Genomic DNA, 15,363 nt, shown 5'->3' with positions numbered 1-15,363 from the left:
ATAACCCAGAGTATAAACTGAATATCCATGAGTCCATACTGATATAAATAACTAAATAAGTAAACAAATAAATAAGAAGAGACAAATCTAGGGTAGTGTCAGGCTTTAAAAACTAACGCCACCTTAAGTGACATTACGAGCGGCGCCATTATAGGCCCACAAGGGCGTATTAACGTGGCAGCCTAAGACAGCGCCGGGAGGAAGTAGGGTGGGGGTGTCTGCAGGAACCTTGCCTTAGCCCTTATTGGCCAAATACGTGCTTCCGCGTTCGAGGTTGCAATAGCTAGGCATTGAGACAGGATGCATGCTCTCTTGCCCTTTAGGCTGATAAGATTATGTAAAAAACCTCCCTTCCCCATTTGCCTTTAAAAGCAAGTGCTTGTGCGATAATAAACGGAACTGCAAGACAGAACCCCCGCCGCGTCTGAGTGTCCTTTAACTGGGCGGGTTGGGGCCGGCGGTGTGCTCACCTCTCTTCATGGCTCTCTTCCCCCATCTCCTTCCAAAGGGGACAGGAGGGAAAGGGGAATCCCGGGCCGTTTGCTCGCCCACCGAAAGGAACGAGGCTAGGGCTGTTCGGGTCGGCCGGCGGCAGACCCGACAGGGTAGCAAAGAATTCTCATTTATGTAGGTTTTCATCTAATTTATACAGATACTCCCCCTCAAGGACATACAGCATAAGTCCCATCTCCTCAAGTGTGGCCTCCACGTATGACTTCTTTCCAAAGACTATGGTACAGAAAGGGAGAGGTAAAGAATTACTTTACAGTGGAGAAACCTGAAAACACGACCTCAGCCAGGTGATCAGGATTCACATCAACAGTGATAAATTACGTTGACAGTACGTACCCTTGATATGCTGTCATGAAGATGTCATTTTATCGCTGTGGTATTTTTTCTCAAAAACTCATAACATCAGTCACATCATGAGAAAAACATAAGAAAAATCCCAACTGACTGGCATTCTACAAAATACCTGACCAGTACACCTCAAAATTGTCAAGTTATCAAAAACATGGAAAGTCTGAGAAACTGTCACAGCCAAGAGGAGCCTAAGGATGCACGATCGTGAAATGTAATGTTGTACCCTGGATCCTGTCTGAGAACAGAGGATCTGTTCTCAGCTAAAAATGAAGTAAATCTGAATAAAGTAAGGAATTTAATTAATAATGATGTATCAATATTGGCTCATGAACTGTAAAACTGTACCATACTAATGTAAGATATTAATGATAGGGGAAACTGATTGAAGGGTATATGAGAACACTCTGTACTATCTCTGCATTTTTCCATAAACCTAAAACTGTTCTAAATAAATGGTATGTGTTCATCAGTATGAAGACAGCATTGCTAACATGTCAATAAAACCAAAGTGATCTACATATCTGATGCAATCTCCATCCAAATTCTAATAGCCTTTTTCACAGAAATGGAAAAACTGATCCTCAAACTCATGGAACTGCTAGGGGCCCTAAACTGCCAAGACAATCTTGAAAAAGATGAATAAAGTTGAAGAACTCACACTTCCCAACCTTGACACTTATCAAAACAGCAGTATTAAAAACATTATGATACTGACATATGGACAGACATATAGACAGAAAAGAATGAAAAGCCCAGAAAATTCACAAATACAGTCAATTGATTTTTTTTTTTTTTTTTTAAAAAGATGACCGGTAAGGGGATCTCAACACTTGGCTTGGTGTTGTCAGCACCACGCTCAGCCAGTGAGCAAACCGGCCGTCCCTATATAGGATCCGAACCCGTGGCCTTGGTGTTATCAGCACCGCACTCTACCCAGTGAGCCACGGCCCGGCCTCAGTCAATTGATTTTTGACATGAGTGACAAGACTACTCAATAGTGAAAGGACAGTCTTTTAAATAAACGGTGCTGGGAAAACCAGATATCCACATGCAAAATAAAGTGAGACACTCAACATGCACCATATATTAAAATTAACTCAAAATGGATCAAAGACGTAAAATTAAGAGCTAAAACTATAAAACTCTTAGAAGAAGACATTGGAGAAGACTTTCATGACATTGGATATGGTTCATGACTATAATACCAGAAGAAAAAAATAAATTACTTGGACTTCATCAAAATTTCTGTGCATCAAAGAATACTACCAAGAAGATGAAAAGATGGATTAGGGAGGTAGATTGGAATAGCAGAATGAGAGAATATAATACATAGCATAGTACAGTATAATATAATAAACACAATAATTTTTTTTTTAAAGGAAGTGAAAAGACTACCTACTGAATAGGAGTAAATATTTGCAAATAATATGTCTGATAAGAGATTAATATCCATATACATTTTTTAAAAGCTCCAAAAATTCAACATCACAAAACCAACCCAATTTGAAAATAGTCAAAAGACTTGAATAGATATTTTTCCAAAGAAAAAATAGCCAATAAGTACATGAAAAGATGCTCAACATCATTAGCCACTAGGGAAAGGCAAGTCAAAAACACAAGAAGAACACCTCACACCTACTAGGATGGCTATGATAAAAACAAACAGAAAACAACAAGTATTGGGGAGGAAAAATTGAATCCCACTGCACTGCTGATGGGGTTGTGAAATGGTGCAGCCACTGTGGGGAACAGTTTATCAATTGCTCAAAAAGTTACACACAGAACTATCATATTACTCAGCAAATCCACTCCTAGCTATACACCTAAAAGAACTGAGAGCAGGAATTCAAAAAGATATATGTACACCAATGTTCAGAACAGCATTATCATAATAGTCAACAAGTGAAAATTACCCAAATATTTGTCAACAATGAATGAATAACCAAAATGTAATGATATATAAGTATACATACGATGGATTATTCAGCCATAACAAGGAATAAAATTTTGATATATGCTACAACACGGATGGACCTTTAAAACATGCTAAGTGAAATAAGCCAGACACAAAATGACAAATAGTGGACGAGTTCACTCATACCAAGTACTTAGAATAGGCAAAGTCACAGAGATAGAAAGAAGAATGCAGTTTGCCAGGGACTGGGGTGAGGGGAGAAGGGGGACTTATTGTTTCCTGGGTACAAAACTTTTATTGAGGATGACGAAAAAGTTTTGGGTATAGAGGTAGTAGTGATGGTTACACAACATTATGAATATATTTAATGCCAATGGACTGTACATTTATATCTGTTAAAATGATAGATATTATGTTATATATATTTTACCACAATAGAAAAATGGTAGCTAATAGCAGTCACTCCCTATCCCACCCCACTCCCATCCATAGCAACCACTCAACTATGTTGTTTCTATGAATTTGCTGATTCTGTACATTTTGTATAAAAGGAATCAATATGTGGCCTTTTGTGTCTAGCTTCTTTTTACTTAGCATAATGCTTTCAAGATTCATCCAAGTTGTAACATGTATCAGTACTTCATTTCTCTTTATGCTTGATAATATTCCATCTTATAGACAGACCACATTTTATTTATCCATCCATCAGATGATGGATATATGGGTTGTTTCTCCTTTTGGCTATTTTGAATAATGCTGCTAGAACATCCATGTACAAGTTCTTGTGTAGCCAAATGTTTTCAGTTCTCTTGGATATAGTCCTAAGAGTGGAATTGCTGGTTCATACGGTAATTCTATGTTTAACTGTTTGAGTAACCTCCAGACTATTTTCCAAAGCAGCTTGCACCATTTTACATTTACTAGCACTGTATGAGGATTCTGATTTCCCCATGTCTTCACCAACACTTGTTATTATGTGTTTTTTTAATTCTAGCCAGCCTAAATGGGTGTGAAGTGGCATCTCATTGTAGTTTTGAACTGAATTTCCCTAACAGTGTGGAGCATCTTTTCCTATGCATACTGGCCATTTGTATTTCTCCTCTGAAGAAATGTCTATTTAAATCCTTCATTTTAAATTGAGCTATTCTATTTTTTTTTTATTGTTGAGTTACAGAGTTCTTTGTATATTCTGGATGCTAATCCTTTATCAGATATATGATTTGCAAATATTTTCTTTCATTCTGTGGCTTTTCTTTTCAGTGAAAAGTGACAGAGGATATTATGGACCAAATGTTTGTGTCCTCCAAAACTTGTATGTGGAAACCCTAACCCCCAATGTGGTGGTATTTGAAGACGGGGCCTTTGGGAGGTAATTAGGGTTAGATGAGGTCATAAAGGTGGGACTCTCATGAGTGGATTTAGTGCCCTTACAAAAAGAGATACCAGAGAGTTTGCTCTCTCTTTTCACCATTTGAGAACACAAGGAAAAGCTAGCCATCTACAAGCCAGGAAAAGAGCTCATACCAAATCAGCAAGCACCTTGATTTTGGACTTCCCAGCCTACAAAACTGTGAGAAATAAATTTCTGCTATTTAAGTCATCCAGTCTATGGTATTTTGTTATGGCAGCCTGACTAACTAATACAATATCCTCTGAAGCAAAAAATTTTTCATTTTGATAAAATCTAATTTATCTATTTTTTCTTTTGTTGCTATGCTTTTGGTATTTTATCTAACGAACCATTGAAGATGTACAACTATGTCTTCTTCTAAGAGTTTTTATAGTTTTAGCTCTTACATTTTGGTCTCTGACCCAGTTTGAGCTAATTTTTGCACATGGTGAGAGATATGAGTCCAGCTTATTATTCTGCATGTGAAGATCCAGTTGTCTCAGCACTATTTTTTGAAAAGACTATTTTTCTGTCAATGAATTGTCTTGACACCCTGTCAAAAAACAGTTAACCATAAATGTGAGGGTTTACTTCTGGATGTTCAGTTCTATTCCACTGACCTATATCTATCCTTATGGCAGTAACACAGTCTTTATTACTGTACCTTTACAATAAGTTTTAAAAAGAAGAAGTGCCCTCCAACTTTTAAAAATAAGAAGTGCCTTCCTACATTTTCATAAGAATTTTAGAATCAGCTTATCAGTTTCTGAAAAAACCTGGCATTAATAAACTTGTTTATCAGTTCTAATAGTTTTCTTGTAGATTCCTTAGTATTTTCGACATACAAGATAATGTCATCCATAAGTAGAGATAGTTTTACTTCTTCCTTTCTAATCTGGATGCCATTTGTTTTTTTTTTTCCTTGCCTAATTGTCCAGGTTGTTTTGGATCTTCACATGGCAGAGTGGAGCATGTTTAAAAACTGATAGGACAGAAGAAGTGGAAGGGTAGTAATCAATGGAATAAGGTCTCTAAGGAGACTAAAAGGAATAGGCTTCAGAATAGAGATGCAAAGATTAACCTTAGCAAGAGAAGTTTCCATCTTAACAGAGGCGAAAGATAGGAGTACACGGCCAAATGATGCCTTCAACATTCTCTTTAAAAAAATCCATTATTTTGTGGGGTCTTAGGAAGATCTAAGGAGAGCAAAGAAGGTTTGACACAGACATCGTGGAGAGAACTGGGGGTGAGAAGGCGGAGAGAGGAAGGGAGGGAGAGAGAGAGAAGGGGAGAGAGATTGTGTGCATATGTGCACACAATGCAAGAGCACTGACAGGGAAAATGTAAACACTGAAGCGGCACTGCACTTAGTTGGGGTTAAAGATCTTAAATCCAGGAGGTTGAATACTTTTGTTCGGTAGCACACTGCAACAATAAGAAAGATAGCTGAACTGCACCAGGGATGGGGTACTGCCAACCAGTACTACTGAAGGGAAAGGAATGGAGGTGTGAAACACATGTATAGAAAGATGGTACTACAGTAAGAAATGAGACCTCAGAAGTAAGCAAGAACCACATTCTTTCATAGATTCAACAAATACGTATTGAGTGCCTACTATGTACCAAGCATTTTTCTAGGTGCTAGGGATAAACAGGGAATAGAACCAAGTCCCTCCCCTCATGAAGCTTACATTCTGGTGAGGAAGACAGATTACAAACATATACACATAGAATAGCATGTGTATGAAAAAATTATATACCAGAATAAAGAACCAAGGATGAAATAGCAAGAAGATACAACTTTAGATAAGAGTAGGTCAGTGAAGAATGCACTGAGGAAGTGACAATACAGTAGAGATCTAAATAAAGTTATTAATCCAAATCCATAATACTAATGAGACTGGGATTTGTGGAGTAGGTAAAGGGGTATGTGAAATAATAAGAAATACATTTTTATATATAGTTGTCTGCCCTCAGTCCCTGGCACAGAGCTCCTAAAACCCTTGTAATTTTCTGAGCAATAGGGGTGATGGGGGAATCATCTGTTCTAATATTTGGTCTCTGCCCTGGTTCTTGAGACAGAGTTCCAATACCCTTGGTAGACAGGAGTGCTAGGAGAATCTTTTACTCTTATATTTGGTCTTTGACCCCAGGTCCTGCCACAGAGACCCTAAGACCTTTGTAACTTCCTAAGTGATAGGAGCATCTGACACAGAGCTCCTCCTATTCCTTGAAATTTCCTGGGTGACAGGAGCATCTCTTGTTCTAACGAGGTGCCTCTTTGCCTTTCTACCACCAGAAAGACCAAGCTATGAAAGTTCCAAGCTTTTGGCTCCACCCCCTATTCACCAGAGATGGGAAAAGGGCTAGAAACAGAGTTAATAATTGGTCATGCCTAGGGATGAAGCCTCCATAAAAATCCCTGAACTCTGGGGTTTGGAGAGCTTCCAGGTTGTTGAACACATCTGCATTCTGGGAAGGTGGTAGATCCCAACTCCATGAGGACAGAGTCTCCTGTATTCAGGACCCTTCCAGACTTGGCCCTCGGTATCTCTTCATCTGGCTATTCATCTGTATCCTTTATTATATCCTTTATTAATTAACTAGAAAATGTAAGTAAAGTGTTTTCCTGAGTTCTGTGAGCCACTCTAGCAAGTTAATCAAACCTGAGGAGGGGGATGGAGCAATCCTCATTAATAACCAATTGTTCGGAAGCACAAGTCACAACCTGGGGCTTGTGACTGACATATAAAATGGGGGGCAGTCTTGTGGATCTGAGCCTTTTACCTGTGAGATCTGATGCTATCTCCAGGTAGTTAGTGTCAGAATTGATTGCTTGCTAGTGGAGAGGAATCACCACACATTTTGGTGACCAGAGGCAAAAAGTTCTGTGTTGAATGGTATATATCATAGCAGGAAAAACACTTTGGTTTTTTCCTATCCTTAATGCAGTAATACTATCAGAAAAAGAACTCTGGCAGCAAAGTGGAAACAAAATTAGAAGTGGAGGTTATCCTGAAGAGAGAGAAGCTATAAATGCTCAGAAGTTACTACCAAAACCAGGTGGAAAAGAACAAGAGTACAAGATCGTGGCAAAAGGGAGGAAAAAGAAGTAATAAACATGACAAATATTTAAAAAACAGATACAGATACAGTGACTGACTGGATGTCTGCTATAAAAGAGAATCAAGGCAGATTGCTGGGATCGTGGTTTGACTGACTGAATGGATAATGGGTATAGGCTTCCCATTTGTTCTCTGTTTTAACAGTGAAACCCTTCTCCCAAGTAAAGTCTTACATGGAATCCTAATATACCAGTTAGACAAACTGAGGCTAATCTGGTGGAGGACCTGGAGCCCCTTTAGATACTTAGCAGTAATTCTAATAAGAAGTGGAGGATAGAAGAGGGGATATATGAGCATATCCTGGATATTCAAGACTTAATTTCCATCTTCCCCTGTCCTTGCCTTCAGAAATGGACAGTTGGCAGTGAAAATGTTTTGTTAATTTTCCCCTTTAATAGAAAAGTAATATGTGCTCATTAAAAATTTCAAAGAAAAATGAGGACAGTACAAAGAAAAAAGATCGAGTTCTAATGCACAAAGCTAAAACAATGTATTTTCTTCCATTATTTTTTCTGTGCAGTTTTTTAAGTGGTTACAATCACATGACATTTGTTTCTAATATTTTAAAGTTTGAGAAACATTTTGTGAAAATTTAAAAACTGTACAGAAAGCTACATGGTAATTCATAATCTTAGAATGCTGACTGAGGAAAATATGATCAAGCAGCAAAACTTCAAAGTAAATTTGTACTAATCACAACCTCATCTACATATATAGGTAAGATACCCTGCAATAAATCTAAGATCCAAAGTTGAAAACCACTATCATACTATAGGTTGAGCATCCCTAATCTGAAAATCTGAAATTCAAAAATGCTCCAAAATCCAAAACTTTCTGAGTACCAACATGATGGTCAAAGGAAATGCTCACTGCAGCATTTTAGATTTTGGATTTTTGGATTAGGGATGCTCAACCTTACTTGTAAATTTCTCTACTTTGTTTTTCGCCTTGCCTTAAACTTCAAACATTTTCCCCATATTATTATAAGCTATATATAAATATTTTAATAGCTATATGATATTCCATTAAGTGGAAATACCATAATTTACTTATCCATTCCACCATTGTCAGACAGTCATGTTCTGTCCATTTTATTATTGATAAATGGTACCACAATAAATATCCTTTTGAATTACTTTCTGGTTCAGCTTCTGGTACAGCCACTTAGCTACAATTGGACCAAACCTATTGCAGATAATAACTAGAAATTTTGAATAATATATATGCATGTATGTGTGTTTGGTTTTTTTTTGTTTTTGTTTTTGTTTTTGGTGGCTGGCCAGTAGTATCAGGATCCAAACCCTTGACCTTGAATAAAATATATATTTTTTAAAAATTTCAAAGTTATAAGAGAGGAACCGTCACAGTTGTACTTGGTTAGCCAGGTGAGTTTATCATTTTTTGTAACTTTCAGACAGAGAGAGGGCAGGAGCTAGTCTGTACTATTCAGGATACTAAACTTCCACAGAAAACACACAATCTTATAGGCTTGAAGAACTAGATGAAAGAGTTTGGGTCAAATATGATTGCTGAAAAATGAGGGGAGAAATTGCAAGAAAGAGAAATCCACACAGGGGAATCCCAAATTCTGTCTATAAACTGCCTAAATCTTTGACTGACTCCTGAACCTATATACATGGGGCAGACTACAAGCAACCCAGGTAAGGCTAAAAAATTTCAAAAACTAAATAAAGATTTAAGTTGACAACCCACCACAGGGAAGACAGAGTTTACAGTTAGAGTCCAATGAAGTGCCCACTAAAACAAAAGGACAACACTCTTCAGAAGAATATAAAAAAATCAAGATCCTTTACAACATACTGCCAATATCCAGGATATATCCAAAATTACCTGACGTACAAAGAAATAGGAGAACATGAGTCATTCTCTAGGAGGAAAGACAGTCAATGAATTCAACCTTGAGATGATCCAGATATTGGAAACAAGAAATATTTTAGAGAAGCTATTATAACTACATTTAGGATATAAAGGAAAACATTCTCAGGATGAACAAAAAGATGGGAATTCTCAATAGAAAAACAGAAAGTATAAAGAACCAAAGGGAAATTTGGGAACTGAAAAATGCAGCATCTGAAAAAAAAATTCACTGGATAGGATTAACAGCAGAATGATGATAGGAAAAAAATAAGTTGACTTGAAGACAGATTAATAGATATTGTTAAATGTGAAGAATATAGAGGAAAAAAGGTGGGAAAAAAATGAACCTAACTTCGGAACCCACAGGGCAATATCAAAAGATCTAACACACTTGTACATGTAAATGGACTCCCAGAAGGAGAGAAATTACACAAATAGGGGGAAAAACCACAGATATAATAGCCAAAAATTTCTCAAATTTGGCAAAAGACATAACCTTAGACGTTCAATGAACCAGAAGCAGAACAAATACAAAGAAAACCACACCTTCGCATAACAGAGTCAAATGCTAAAAATCAAAGACAAGAATTATGGTTTACACCTTCTTGTATTTAAGATTACTACCTTAATACAGGTTCTTAAAGGCTTAATTACACAATCTCAGAAAATCAACCCCTATATCCTTCCAAAAATTCAAAGAGCTTCCCAAAAGAAATTCCAGTGTAGCTGAAGCATAGTAGGTATCATGAATAAGAGTGTAGGAATACACTCAGGAATAAGGATGTAGGGACAAGACAACATAGTGTATTATAACAAGAGATGTTTACTGAATCAAATTGAATGTTGATTGGGATAAATCACTCATTAATTTTCTATTATTGTGCAATAAAACAAACCTGAGGAGTTAAAGGGAAAAAAAAAAAAAAGGTATTATAGGTGAGGAGTTTGGGATATTATTTTAATTTAAATAGAAAGTTGTCAAAAAGGTTTTCTGCCAAGGAGTGACCCAGTAAATGCACTTCTGAGTATTTACCTTAAAAAAATAAAAGAAACAAACTCTTAGCTGACTAAAGACATTCATTATGATGTCCAACATCATATGTGTATATTATATAATATATATAAATATATATGCATCATATTATACATATAACCAACAGAAAAGCTTTAAATGCCAGCAGCCAAAAAAAAAAAAAAGTTAAATATCCAATAATAAGAAATTAGGAAAATGTTTAACAAGTTATGATTCATTTAAAAAAATGAAATAGTATGAAGCTCTAAGAATGGTATTTATGAAGACTGTCAAAACATGAAAAGTGTGGGGTTTTTAAAATTTAGTCAAAAAAGCAGAAAAGAAAACCATATGAGAGTACTTCAAAAAGTTCATGGAAAAATAATTATTATTTTTCAATTCTATTTTTCCACAAACTTTTTGAAGTACTCTTGTAGGTGTAACAGCTTTGTACCCTTAAAACATAAATATATGAATAATGATAAAAAGTTACAAAAAAAGGCTGTGTTAGAATGGTAGAACTTTTGTCTATGTTTCAAAATTTTCTATAACCATTGCCACATCATTTGAATTAAGAAAAATACTTTTCTATATCACTTCCAAATACAACTCTCATCTTTGACCTGTAATAAATTAAATGATTTTCACTAATTAAAAAAATAATTAAATCTCTTTTACAAATCCTATTGATTTACATAATCTGGAGTTCCTATTGCTGTCACCAGCCAACAGCTCAAAGAAGTGTAACAATTTTCTTTTTAAAAAAATAGCTATTTCTAAACCTAGTCCTTGCCTTTTAAATGACTCTATCTCCATCTTCTCTATTTGTTCTATAAAGTTAAACAAATTGAGAAGGTTTTACTCTAACGAAATGTTACCGGTATTAGTATACGTCCAGGACAGACTAGCTTTCTTACCCTTCAGATGCGTATTCTAACATCAAAGACAACCTTCCTCACCCAAACTCTTCCTTTCTTTCTCTTCCTTTGTCCTCTGTCTTTTCAAGGCTTTTTTCTAAGTCACCCTCCCCCTTTATGACTGCTGTCCTCTCCCTTGCATCACTCCATTATCCCCATTCCCAATACTCAGTATCACAGTTTTCCATATCTTATCAAGCTTGTGGTTCCCAGTACCTTCACTGACCTGAATATTACATTTTATTAAAGCAGGGATTCCCAATTACATGTTATGAATAAGCCATGTGTGTACTAAGATACTGATCCCCTCAGCCCTTGGGGCAGCCCCGAGTGGCCTGGGGCAGCTGAAGCTCCTAGGTAGCTTACACCTGACCTTAAGCAGCCCTTTTGTTTAGTCCTAGCACATCTTACAAATGTGGTAATTTTCTATGTATGCCATCATGTGAAAAAAAGAAAATATGAGAAGCATTGAGGCTTCACATAACTCTTAAAGGCTTTCTAATACATAAACTCTCAGAATAATTCCTATGGACTATTAATATTAAGCTAGACATTTTTATACTGAAATACAGATTTCTCTACCTTTCTTTCCAGAGTATACCTTCCACCTTAGACATAAACCCTTCGAGGAAGCTGATGTTTCTCTCACAGCTGTTTGTATTGTAATGGTATACACTTTGTTCCTACCTTTAAAATGGAAAATTTCAAAGGTATACAAAGGAAAAGAAAAAGGAATAATGAAACCCACCTAACTATCACCCAGCTCGAACAATTAATCAATTTACAGACATTGTTTTACCTATAACACCACCCACTTTACCCTCCTTTCCCCAGAAGATAATTTTGAAGCCAATTCCAGACATCAGATCATTTCAGCCATAAATATTTCAGCATGTATCTCTACATAGTAAAAGACACTGTTCAAAGACACACATTGAAAGATACTGCTGGTTTCTGCATAAGTTCTGCTCCTGGTGAGTCAGATTAATGATATAAGCATTCCCCCAGTGTGCCATATAATAGTCATAGAAATTTATATATATAGAGAGAAAATATATAGAAAAAGTATAATTTTTTCTCTACTGTACTTCCTTACAAGTTTAGCGACTCAAAAACAGAACTCTCAAAGAAGAAAATCAAGGAAAAAGTAGTCTGAATAGTTTCAATTGTAACAGGGTCATTGATCAAAGACCTTAGAGACCTCTAAAAAAGAGACGGAGAAAAATCACATACAAAAAACCCTCCACCTCTTAGAGATAACTGACTTTGATACAACACAAGTTATTTGGTATGTGACAACACACTAATATTAATTATTATTATACATAAAGTAATTCATGTAGCTGCATATTTTACAAAACAAATGCAATAACACTATCTTAATTCAGAAAATTTTGATTCAACAATCTTTACCTTTTGTTGGACTGAGATTCTGATCTATAAATCCTCTTAGTTCTGTACTTGAGGAAGTCAAACCAACCTGAATAAAATAGTTTTAAAAATTAAAAATAGGATCTTAAGTATTATATAATCACTTAAAAGCTATTTTATATCTTCCACCAGAGGTCCATATCAAATATTACAGATAGCCTCATAAAAGTGAATAAGTTATATCAACCATAGGAGTATTATTAAAAAGAAAATGTTGCCATATTGCTTGAAATGGGAAAAATATGAATTGTCCAGATTAAGATAAAAATTAATTAAATAATATTACTTATGAGCAGACCAAGATTTACAGATTTTACTGATGGGTTATTTGAAAGCAAGTAATGTGGCAGCTAACGAATGAATGTTTAAGTTGTAATGAAGTTGCTATATCAAAATTTGGTCCTCATTGCTGCCCTTAATTTTTACTGTTCTTAATCTCTACCTATGATGTCTGCCAACACTATCAATGTAAGGGATCAAATAAAGACCATTAATACCACAGTGCAGAAGGGAAGTGTACTAGCCTCAAATTTGACTGTTCAGGTTCATATTCTGGCTCACAAAGCCTACTAGGTACGTGGCCTTGGTCATGTTATGCAATTTCCTCATCTGTAAATTGGAGGGTGATACCAGTGCTTACCAATTCAGGTTGTTAAAAAGGTTAGATGAGATAATTCATGTAAAGCATACAGCACAGTACTTGGCACACACTGCTCAATCCATGTTAACATTCGTTACTGTTAGTGTGATACTTGAGGGGCTACTTACTCCAAGGGTGTTTAAAAATTCACCTTTAGATAGTTTATTTCATTTAATGTAATGTCCACTGGACTACTTGGCATCATAGAGCTAAACATGGTAGTATCATCACAAAGAGTTTTAAAAATTTATTATAAAGCCTGGAGGGGAAAAAAACCAACATTTTTTAAAACTTGGCACAAAGAAAGCATCCAATAAATGGCTCTATTATTACTATTATATTACTGTTTTAAGCAATAAAGATTTGTAATCTTGCAACATTACAAGTTTGTAGTTTGGCACCTCAAACATTCTTTCCAAGCACAACTACACTGAAAGCATTTTTAAAAACAGCTTTACCAAGATATCATTGCCATATAAAAATTGTATATATTTATGATGTACAACTTAATGTTTTGATTTACGTATACATGGGAAAATAATCGCCATAATCAAGCTAACTGACATATCCATTACCTCTACATAGTGATCGTGTGTGTGTTGAGAAGATTCAGCTTAAGATCCATCCTCTTAGCAAATTAAAAGTATACAATACAGTATTACTATCATCACCATGCTGTACATCAGATCTCCAGTAATTTGAAAGGATTTTAAAGCACACAAAACTTTATAACTTTATATCCGCACTTGTCTTATTTTTTAAAACTACCCAATGTTTAACGTTATGTGTTCTTCAAAAGCACTCATTTGATACTTTACAATTTCATAATGTAAGAGGTAATTATTTCATTATTTGGTTAATTCAAATGTTCTACTAATAGCTGTTTCTTTTTGTCAAGATGTATTTTACCAGAAATATTTTTCATATCACAGACAAGTAATTCTGATGCAAATGTATCTCTGGCATCTAAAATCAACTTTTTATGACAGCAGCTGAGACTAAGACATCTAGAAAAAAGCTTCCTAATTCTATGTAGATAATGGTGCAGATGCTTACCTTCGTCTAGCTGTTTATAAATATTCCGTCAGAAGTAAAGTTAACCCTTTGCAATAAAATTTGCAACAAATAACTTCATGTCATGGCTCTCCAAAGTTGCTCACAAACATTAATGTTAAATATTCAATCTGTTGAACATCTGTTGAAGAATTTACTGTGCCATTGCTAACATGACTCCCTTCCTTCTTTCAAACTCTTCTGCTATAAAGAAACTTTTGTCAGTTTTACTTTAAAAAAGAAAGCAAATAAGGCAAAGACAGCCTTCAATATAGTCCATGCTTGATACAATGTGATCATTTAATACATGTATTATAATAACTTCAAAAGGATCAGTGATATCTTTTTGTTATTATAAAACAATAATGGCAAAAACCTCAATTAAAACCACATATTCACAGCAGAGAGTTCACAGTTACTGCGTTACTCTTATGCTTAAACACCTGCTCTTAATGTCCAACTTCTGCGGAGTGAAGTAGCAAACTAATTTGGAAACTTTTAAAGCATCTGTACACCCACACCTTAATAAGCAACAAATTATAGTCTAAAAAGATAAAGGTCAATTGTGAGGTAATACAGTAGCTAATTCTGGTCTCACAGATGGATGGGAGGTATATTTAAAGCTTATGTATACACAACCAAAATCTATTTAATTAAAACTTCGAATTATGCATTAATTTCTGCTTTCATAAACACTTTGTAGTTTAAAGACACAAAGAAAAAGTACATTATTTGAGAGTAGAAAAAGTTGTTTAGGAAAGGCATTTAAAAATATTAGCTATTCAGGGCCGAGCCCGTGGCGCACTCGGTAGAGTGCGGAGCTGGGAGCGCGGCGACGCTCCCGCCGCGGGTTCGGATCCTATATAGGAATGACTGGTGCACTCACTGGCTGAGTGCCGGGCAGGAAAACGACAAAAAAATAAATAAATAAAAAATTAAAAAAATATTAGCTATTCTTTCCAAATTCTACATTTTTAAAAAGGACCTATATATATTTCACTGAGCAAGAGAAAAAAGTGAACTCATGCTACATGTTAAATGGTTTTGCTTAATCAAGTCATGAGAAAAGTCTTTTATCTGGGTATTCTTTTTTTTTTAAGTACTTTTTTAAAAATAAATTTCATCATGTATACTTAAG

At 35.5% G+C, this 15,363-nt stretch overlaps 1 protein-coding gene across 6 annotated transcripts in view; it reads right to left on the bottom strand.

Moving 5' to 3' along the window:
- TFDP2 (transcription factor Dp-2) overlaps positions 1-15,363 on the bottom strand; it is a 169,190-nt gene that overhangs the window by 110,413 nt on the left and 43,414 nt on the right. For 2 of the 6 annotated variants that reach the window (XM_063113513.1, XM_063113514.1), the window contains exons 3-5: positions 14,229-14,429; positions 13,324-13,431; positions 12,515-12,581 (exon numbers count right to left, since the gene is read on the bottom strand). The exons of 2 other annotated variants lie outside the window; for them this stretch is intronic. In XM_063113513.1, the coding sequence (XP_062969583.1) occupies positions 12,515-12,581; positions 13,324-13,389 (133 nt within the window). In that variant the 5' untranslated portion in view covers positions 13,390-13,431; positions 14,229-14,429. The remainder of the gene's footprint in view (positions 1-12,514; positions 12,582-13,323; positions 13,432-14,228; positions 14,430-15,363) is intronic. 2 more of the 6 variants (XM_063113515.1, XM_063113516.1) reach the window with 1 other exon arrangement.

This window comes from Cynocephalus volans, chromosome 11, assembly GCF_027409185.1.
Source record: "Cynocephalus volans isolate mCynVol1 chromosome 11, mCynVol1.pri, whole genome shotgun sequence".
Classification (NCBI taxonomy): Eukaryota; Metazoa; Chordata; class Mammalia; order Dermoptera; family Cynocephalidae; genus Cynocephalus; species Cynocephalus volans.
The sequence above is the reverse complement of the archived record's forward strand: the minus strand, read 5'-3'. Positions and strand labels throughout refer to the sequence as shown.